Source organism: Vigna unguiculata, chromosome 4 (assembly GCF_037176805.1).
Source record: "Vigna unguiculata cultivar grain cowpea cultivar isolate G323 ecotype 2 chromosome 4, ASM3717680v1, whole genome shotgun sequence".
Lineage (NCBI taxonomy): Eukaryota > Viridiplantae > Streptophyta > Magnoliopsida > Fabales > Fabaceae > Vigna > Vigna unguiculata.
Window position 1 is genome coordinate 48,627,060 of NC_140795.1, and position 10,134 is coordinate 48,637,193.

Below are 10,134 nucleotides of genomic sequence, written 5' to 3' on the forward strand. Positions count from 1 at the left end.
TAGTGGCTATTATTTGACTACACGAACATGAATAACAAATCAATTAGCAATGCTGAATTTAAATAACATGAAAAGAGTTATTTCGAAAAGCATAATTGAATAAATATGCATTAAGTTATCTCCAAAAGTCATCATTAATTAGGCATGAATAAGTGATCAACCTTAGTCTTAAATTGTTTTGATAATGTTATAGAAAATTCTACGTAAATATTTTGGAACTTAATATTTTAATATTTTATATAAATTTGTTCATAATTCATTAGTACATTATCTTTCTTATTTATCTCCTAAAATTTAATAAAAATTTATTAGTATAAAGAACATCATAATAGTGAGTCTTGAACTCCAAATATAAACTCGAGCTTCTCTCTAATTTTTATCTTTAAAATTGTAAAAATTTGTTCATCTTCATAAAAAAAAAATAATAAGAAATTAAAACTTAAAAAAGTTATTCAACTTCTTACATACATACACACACAATCAATTTTATTGAAGATTCCACCTCTTTAAATATTTGGTCCGGAAAAAAGAACAATTATTTATGTGTGGTTGAAAAGTTAAATATATTAATACCAATAATACATAAACATTAAACTCTCGGTAACACTATGTTAAATATTTAATAATAGAAGTTATAGGGGCACCAATTGAACTCCTGTATTATTATTTACTAAAATTCAGTTTCAATTTATAATAGTGGTACCAAGAAAAGAAAAAAAAAGAAAAAAAAAAATCAATTGTTGTCATGTGTCTACAATATTTACTTTGGAAGGGTTATCGTGCCTCAGTTTGTCTTTTGCACCGGCTTCATCCTCTTTGCCCTCGAGTACAAGAAAACTCCCAATAGAGCTATGGCAGTTCCTGTTCTCACATGCACACCACACGAAAAAAAAAGTCATCACAAATAGTGACGGATCTTCATCAAATATTTTCACAAATAATGACGAATTTTTAACAAATATTTTAGAAATACCAAATTTTAATATAAATATATAAAACTTTTTAGAGATGTCAAATATATAAAATATATTAAAATAAAAAAATAGTTTAAAGTATATATAATTAAAAAGATACATGACCAATGAGACATAAGTCCAACCCACACATGAGAGATTGATACCACTTTTAAATTAAAACGTTAAAAAAATTTAAGATAGTAAATTTATAGGTCTTCATTTTTATATGATGTTCAATTTTTTTATTTTTACTCGACATTAAACTTAGATTCAATATTAAGGTGCGTTCCTAGTCACAAACCTACCAAGTGGTACCCATTTTGGTCCACATGCATGTGTTTTGAATGTTATGGCCATTGGAGACTTACCAAGTGCATTAACAGGAGAGACAGGAGTTTGGAAGAAGATGACGGAAGAAACAATGATAACCACACGCTTCACACTGTTTGCAACTGAGTGTGTCACAGGTGACACCATCTCCAATATCATATATGAAACCTGCCATCAATCGCACTTATTTAGCTCCAACACTTTTGGTGTTTTTAAAATAAAATAATGATATTATGACTCTATTTTTTAATTTTCATCTTTTATTTCCTGACGTGATTTAGTGGAAGTTATTAATTAGTATATCATTAGTTTTTATTTAAAAGAATCAATAACTTACATTCAGTTATGTCAAAAAGTAAATGATGAAAGTAAAAAAATAGGATTCAAATTATAATTTTTTCTTAAAATATTTGTTTCTAAAGTTATTAAACAACACAATATTTGAAAGGCCTTACCTGTTGGTATGCATGGAAGCAGAATGCAGAAAAAATTGATCTCATACATAACTCTCTAACATTCAGCCCTTGGCTTGCCTGCATTGGAAAGAACACAATACTGAATTTTTCTCTTTTTCATTTTCTTATCAGGGAAAAATAAATGGAAGAAGCATATGATTTAAAAAATAAATAAATTGTAGACACATACTGCATATTGCAGGTATGAAGGAGAAAACTTGACACCCTCCACAAGTAAGGCATATGGAACCAACAAGATGAAGGAAATCATTGTTAAAACTCCATAGAGATTGATAATGTCCAAACTTTCCTGTCAAGAACACGCTTCAAATCATGAGCCTCATTTTCAACACAATAATGTGAGAGAGTAATTAGTTTCAAAAAAAAAAAAAAAACTTAAATGGTATTAAGAAATTTAAATGTAGCATTTTTAATATGTGATAAAAACAACAAAGATTTTGCACTATGCAGATCTGGGGAAATTCCATACCTCTTCACTAGTCATCATTTTTTTGCTCAAAACGTTCCTTGATTGATTTGTAATGTTAGCTGCCATAGCAGTGATGAAGCCAATCCTGTTTAGAGACAGAACATGCCAAACACTTGAATCAATACTACACCACCAAAAAATATTGATATATTATACTGTGATCGGTTATAATTCACTCATACTTCAATTTATGTTACGTATCTGTATCCGATACATATTCATATCCAATATTTTAGGATATTCCACTGATACTTATCTAATTTATGAAGCAGTAATACTTCTATAATAAACATACTTTATAATTTTTTTAGTTTGACAACATTTAATACATTTGATTTTAATTTGTATTCACATAATAGTAATAATATATTTATCATAATTTTACGAATTGTGTACATTCTTCGATATTCATATATCACATATTGTATATTATTTTAAAATAAGTGTATCAACATATCATATGTATGTCATATCCGATATGTGTATTGTATCTGTGTATCATAAATGATCGGTACAAGAATTATTCAGCAAAGAATCTGCAACAGTTCTAGTGTGGTGATTACTTACCAATTGAAAGAGACTTCGGTCATTGATGCCAATGCCACTCCTCCAACTATTGGTATAAGGGAAGAAAACACCCATAGAGTAGGCATCTGTTCATTTAAGGGTCAAAATTGAAGGTAAGAACCTCAAAACCATTACATTATTTGAAAAATGCTCAAATACTTATGATTTAGTATGGCTGATGAAAAATATAATTAGATGACAATTTATATGAATAAATAATGTGTATACCCTGATATTATTGTCATATAAAAAATAAAAATAAGTTTATTCACTTCATATAAAAAATAAAAAAATAAAAATGACTTTTTGTAGCGATGATTGATGAATAAGACAAAAAAGAGACAAGTTTCTAAATTTCATTGGAACATGGCAATTCAAAGAAAATATGATGTGGTTAGTATTAAAAGTGTGACCAATATCAATCACTTTCCCTGAAAGCAACAAGATCATGATATTATCCCTTACCATTCACAAATGGGTGGTTAACAAAGAATCTTAACAGATAAGATGCAAGAAAAACCAATAAATAACAGAAAAAACTGCCAAATTAGGGTTGGTTAAGTAGTACCTAGAATGCTACTCAAACCTAACACTGAATCATTTGACAACAGTTGTTGTTTGCCTATGGTAAAATTCAAACTAGTCATTGACTTTGCCATGAGAATGGGTTGATGGGTAGGTCATATATTCAAACACATAATATTGACATGTTTGTTTGTGTTCATTTTTTATAAAGTAAGTGTTTATTTAATAAAATAATTTTTTTTTTTGTTTTTTATATGTCTGTTTAGTCTCCATATTTTTAAATGGAAAATGATTTTTTGACTACTAAATTTTGATAATTTTCTCTTACAACCTTAAGTAGCAGTTTTTAAGTGGTTCACTAGTTTTTCATTTTTTTCATTCTCAATATTTCAAAATCACTTAGAAGATGACACATCATGTTGTAAGAGAAAGTTGTTGAAATTTAATAGATAAAATATCATTGTTATTTCCAAAAATAAGTGGTTTTTCTATTTCTGCTAGGAAAATTACATCTACTTTCTAAAAAAGTGATTATTTTGAAAGCTATTTACTTTAAAAGCACTTGTTAACTGACGTATTATTAATTCACTGCATGAGTACATGAAATCACTATAAACTTGCATAGCTTCAAGGAAGAAAAAAATTTCAAACTTTACTAGAGAAACAGAGTGAAGACTTGAACATTACCTGACCCAAGAAAAGGGCAGAAAGAAGAACGGTAAAGAAAGGCTCCATAGCTTTGATTGTGTGAGTGAAAGATACAGCAACCTTGCAAAGACTAATGTTGGTCAAGACATTCCCTAATGTGTGAGCCAGAGCCAGTGGAAGGAGTGTTGCTAGCTGCAAACACAGATATGATAATAAAATTAATGCTTTGAAACATAGCGATAACAAGTCCAGATTCTTTGTCGGATTTTATTGTGCGATTCTCTGTTGAGCAATAAAAATACACTATATTGGTATTTTAGATATTTTTTATAATCATCGGTGTATTTTGAAAGCTCTAACAGAGAATCGGCACAGAAAAATCCGGAGAATCTTGACCACACAAATTGATGGAGCACCCTTTTCCACCTCCCAAAGTACCTGTGAACCTCTGAGGCTGGGTCTGGGGTGGAGATTGAAAGTCCAGACTAAATTAATCACCAGTGACACAAAGCCAAATTGAAATGCTGTAACTGTTGCTGGAAATGGATAGACTTTTAGAACCTAATACACAATCATCAGTGCATTGCAATTGAGCAAAATCAAGAGTGTAAATAAAATTCAAGAAAGGAAGAAAAAAAAAATTAAAGACACCCTCCTGTGTCTAAAACTTCAAATCTATACATCTATTTGCAAGTCTATGAGCTTGTTAATACTACATATTCTACGTGATAAAACTTTTATCAGGTGCTTTCAAATCATTACGTGTTCATAGTTTGCCAGTTTTTTCATGCCATGTAGTCCAAATTTTATCATAAGAGATCTCTGTATGCAAAAATTTAGTCTTTTTGAAAAATGGTGGATGAAGGTGAAGAACCTGTTTGTTGTAGATGTTGAAGTAGATGTTCAAGAGGTACCAAAGGGCAAGCATGGCCCCAAGCTGAAGGGTCTTAACCAAGCCACTGGTTTTGGCTGGTTCATCACTTCTGGCATCGGAGATGGAAGCAGCAAGGAGCCTGAAAGAGGAAAGTTTGGGAGAGGAAATGAAGAAAGGTGGAGACTTTGTGGCAGTGAGGTGCAGAGGAGAAGATGGGGGCAAGGAGAAGGCATTGAAGGAGTGGTGAAGTTGAGGAAGGAACTTTGGCCTTGGTGTGAAGTTTGGAAGGTGTGGAGTTGAAGGAGAGTGTGATAAAGACACAAGGGTTTGCATTTTTGTTCACAAGAAAATATACAGAAGCTAATTGGGTAGGAGAATGGGGAGACCAAACAGTTGCATGAACTGAAACAGAATTCACCACTTTTGGTGTGCAAATGTTGCTTCTCCAAACTCAGAGCAGAAACACACCAAACGTTACTATATATAGCCAATTGGGTAGCCTCTCAGATCGGAAAATGTATACCTAATTTCACGAAAACGTGTTCAATAGTGGCCACTTCAAATTTAGAATTTTGAGACAAAGATGAATGTAAACTGATTCGGTTTCAGTTTATAAATAATATAAAAGATCTTTTAGTGAATAGACTAAGATGAAAGAAATAACTTGAAGATCTGTTTCTCGTTTGAGAGTTGCTTATCAAGTAACTTCTTATCCAAAAAATAAAAAAACTTATGTAAATTTTAACACAGTAACTTGATCTTATCTTATATCAGATGAAGATATCAGATTGTAATAGATAGTATCTGTTAAATTAACGGTTAAATACGTTTTTTAGTCTCTTCACTTAATTTTAAATTTTAGTACATTTCTAATTTCTAAGTTTCTGATAAATATAGTTTTTCATCTTTCAAAATATGTGAATTTAGTTATTTTAATCAAATTTTGTTAGATTTATTTGAAATTTTTTATACATTTCAAGATTATATTTGAGTTGTTTATACTATTTGACACATTTTTTTACTTTAATATTAAGTCAAATATTATTATGAAATACGTTTGAAATGTTAAATAAACTTAATAAAATTTGATTAAAATAACTAAATTCACGTATTTCGAAAAATAAATGACTAAATTAGTCTAAAGTTTTGAAATTGACTAATTTCAAGATTCATCACAAGTTAAGAGACAAAAACATATTTAACCTTCAGTTAATAATATATTATAATTTTCAGATCAGAGTTTTCAAGTTTCCTCATAGAACATTCTCAGGAATTTTACAGTTTATATAATTCTGATGTTAGGGTTTATGAATGGGACGGCTATTGCAGTTAGTGGACAAAAGTGTACTAATAGAAGTCATATTTTATTGTAGTCAAATTTTGTATTAAGCATGGAAAATGTGAGAGAAAAAGAGTGTCACTTTTTTTTTTAATTATATTATTATGTATAATAGAATCTCATACTTAGAGATATTATATTTATCAGAACACCTTTTTATTGTTATTTTATTGAGTACGAGATTGATACCCAGTCTCTTATACTATTATTTTTATCCGAATTATTGATCAACATGGCTGTCTAAAATAATTTTGGTTAAAAAGAATTTTTTTTATAATGAATCTTTACATCTAGGATTCTTGATTCATATTCTATTAGTATAAGTTTATTATCAGAATCAGAATCTTTTGAGGAGAAATTCAGTATGGAGATTTATTACCAATAAATTCAACCCAGATAGAAAATTGATATTATTTTTGACCCAAAATTTTAAAAAGAAATTTATGTATATTTTAATTTTATAATATGCTTAACTTTATATTTTTATTTAAATTTTGATTTGAATTTTCAACGATTAACATTATTTAATATAATGTTTAGATGGTTAACATTTGAATTATTCTCAAATATCATGATAACCAAATGATGACCAAATTAAGATGAATGATATCTTAAGAAAGAAAAAAAAGAAAATATAAGTACGTAGGGATATAGAATATGTTCATTTTAATTTTATTCTTAAAAAATATTAATTAATTAATTTTATATTTATATATATATATATATATATATATATATATATATATATATATATTAGTGTTTATTAAGGTTTGATATAATGGTTTTTCCAAAATCCATTCTAGATTTAATTATGATCTAATAAATTGATTGAATTTATAATTTAAGTTTAACTAGATTAATTATATTTGAATCTTTTCAATTTAATTTAATTAGATTAAATTTAAATCGAATCCATTTTTGTAAAGTAGATTAAATTTGGTGAGATTGATATAATGTTTAATTAGATATGGACCGGGCCGACTTTTGGTCGGTAGTAATTTGGATCCTTTCGGTCAAAATTAATTTAGGTCAACCTTCACTTTATGTAGACTTGGGATGACTTTTGGTTGGGACAGACTCAACCAACCTTTGATTAGGGTAAACTTGAGTCGATCATCAATTGAGGTCAACTCGATCCACTTTCAACTGGCGTCAACTTGATCGACTTTCGATTGATACGAACTCTATCGACCTTCGATCAGGACCAACTCATTAACATTGAGACCAAATCGACTTAGTCAACCTTCAATTCAGACCAAATAATATTGTAAAGATATAAAAGTATATTTAATTCCCTCAAATGTGTGTAGAACATACTCTACAAACATTATAAAGATTTTAATGACTTGCATTTATTATGATATCTTTTTCTTGATCAAAGATTAAAAGAAATACTTTTAAATATAATCCACAAGCATGAGAAAAATAAAATTAAGATGCATTTCATAAGGCAAATTTTTCTTACTTTCTAGAAAAAAGAAATGAACATTTGTTTTTCCAGAAGAATGTAAGCATTTGTAGCAGAATTTGAATACAAATGAAGTAATCTTTTCATTTTTATGGGAGGGTGACAAAAGGAATAATGGAGAACACAGGTCAAGTAACTCTCTCAATTGAAACATCTTAATCACACTAAATCAATATATTTGGTAATTTAAAAAAAAAATATCAGAATCAATTAAAATCAAAATTCACTTTTGACTTAAAAATTATAAAAAAAAAATCTTAAATTTAAGTTAAACTCGTCTTAATTTTCTAACTGAAATAAAAATTACATTAAATATAATGTTAAAGAAACTTTCTCAGTAGATATTAGTTTCTTTCTTTCTTTATTTTTTTTTCGTGTCTTTAGTTAATTAATTTTCTGTTTTTTCATTAATTTTTTATCTTTTATTTCATATAAAAATATTTTAGACACAATATTCAGGATAACATTCAACTTAAATTTAAATCAGTGGTGTAAATTTATTCTTCAATTATTAACCGCAACTTAACTTGCAGTTAAGGGACAGATCTATTAAAATATTAAGTGTTAATTAAGATAAAATAAGAGTACATTGTGCTTATTTGTGGAAAGATAAAAAATTAAATATCAATAAAATATTGCTTATTCATTACTTTTCGTGTTTTGCTTCAATTTCATAGAACATTACTTCTTAAAAAACTTTTTAGAAAGCTTTTCTCAAAAAATAAACTGAGTCAAAACATATATTCTTTTTTTTTCAGTCCATTTATTGTTAAAGAAAAAATTACTTTCTTGTCTCGAAAATCTCATATTTCATTTCTAAATTCTCATCAACTTCGTATGTTTATTTCAGTAAATTATTGACCCAAAATTAACCCAATGCGAGTAAATAAACAACTTATTTTCTAAGAAATGAAAATTAATACAAAAAAAAAGGTGGGAAGGGATTTATTTTAATAAATAAGAAAATAAAATAAAAAATAAAATAAAACTGGTGTATCATAATGCAAATGCCCACAACCTCATAAATTATTTAATATACTGTTATATCTAGCATGTATATATTATTTCTGTCTATGATTAATTTTGGTTAAAAAATCTAATTAATTTTTTTAATAATTTTTTATTTTATGTTTTTTTAAATGTAGTTTTGCCAGAAAAAAAAATATTTTTCCACAACCTCATAAATTAATTTAATTGCAGAAAATAAAAGAATGCTACAAGTGGACCACTTTTGAGTCACTGTGTTAAAGTTAAGAAAATAAAAACAAAATGTGATATGAGTCTCAAACAGGACCACATTTCCAAAATTGACCTTGTCTCATTTCCAAAATTACAAAAAATATTTGTATTTTAGCTGCTATTGTTTATGTTGGTATTCAGAATACTCAATTATTAATGAATAATAATATAGCCATGTGATACTCCTATTTCCTTTTTATATACTTTTATTATCTTTAGTTTTTTAATTATAAAATTATCATTGTATTTTGTATGCAATAATAGAGAAAACAATAATGAAGATAATCCATTAAAAATAACTTCAAACATGAATATTTCATAATATAGCTACTCTCTTTTTTTTCTCATTCACACAAATATGTAATTCATATGTTTGTTTTAATATTATCGTTATTCAAATTATAGATTACATATTAAATATATAAACAAATAAAATTAAAATTAATATAAAAGATAACTTTTAACTCATGGTATAATTAAAAAAATATGCTCAAGTAAATCCTATTGTAAATCTAGAAAGTTTTTATTTATATCTTATTCTTAATTGTATTTAAAAATTAAAGAAAAACTAGAACAATATATAAAAAAGGAATACAAATTAACATTTTTGTTTTACTCTTAATTATATTTTAAATTACAAAATAAAAATAAATTATTCAAAAGAAGTACCACTTTGTTTTATATAACCACTGTTACTATAATGTTATTTTTCTTCTTAAAATAGACATAAAGTCTCTTTTCTACTACTAATATTTATATACAAAAGAATACATTGTCTTCATATATGTTATATCTTTTATTTAAACTTGTAACGATCAGTACTATTTTTCTTCTAATAATTTTACATTATTGTTTATGATTTTTTTTTAATTATTTAAAATAGTCTTTTATCACACGAAAAAAATATAAAAAATAATTTTAATTATAATTTAATTAGGTGACCAATTTATAAACTAATTTTTTTGCTTGATTACTAGATTTTTGAGACCAATTTATATATTAATTATAATTTTTTATTCAGAAATTATGTTAGTAATCAATAATTTTTTTTTTATAAATTGATATTTAAATTGATCACTATAGTGATTAACAATTATTTGTCATCGATATTGGTTGTTAACCAGGATTTTCTTGTAATGTTTTATTATGTTTATAGCAAATCCACCCGTGGTAAATTATCAAGTATAAAAAATAGTCACATTATTTAAAAAAAATGATGAATTTAATTGAACTTGTAAATTAA

At 26.7% G+C, this 10,134-nt stretch overlaps 1 protein-coding gene across 1 annotated transcript; it reads right to left on the reverse strand.

Annotated features, from left to right (window-relative positions):
• Positions 1-632: 632 nt before the first annotated feature.
• Positions 633-5,355, reverse strand: LOC114181505 (phosphoenolpyruvate/phosphate translocator 2, chloroplastic-like). Its single transcript, XM_028067979.2, has 9 exons — positions 4,846-5,355; positions 4,410-4,532; positions 4,011-4,163; positions 2,799-2,884; positions 2,232-2,316; positions 1,932-2,051; positions 1,742-1,819; positions 1,325-1,454; positions 633-861 (listed from the first exon to the last, which is right to left on the reverse strand). Exons 1-9 carry the CDS (start codon positions 5,176-5,178, stop codon positions 785-787), a joined length of 1,185 nt encoding a protein of 394 aa, XP_027923780.1. The 5' UTR covers positions 5,179-5,355; the 3' UTR covers positions 633-784.
• Between the last annotated feature and the right edge of the window lie 4,779 nt (positions 5,356-10,134).

Coding starts and splice junctions, on each gene's coding strand:
- LOC114181505 (XM_028067979.2), bottom strand. CDS start 5,178: ATGCAAACCCTTGTGTCTTTATCACACTCTCCTTCAACTCCACACCTT. Junction 1,820..1,931: donor CTTCATACCTGCAATATGCA/GTATGTGTCTAC, acceptor TTTCCAATGCAG/GCAAGCCAAGGGCTGAATGT. Junction 862..1,324: donor CTCTCCTGTTAATGCACTTG/GTAAGTCTCCAA, acceptor ATGTGAGAACAG/GAACTGCCATAGCTCTATTG.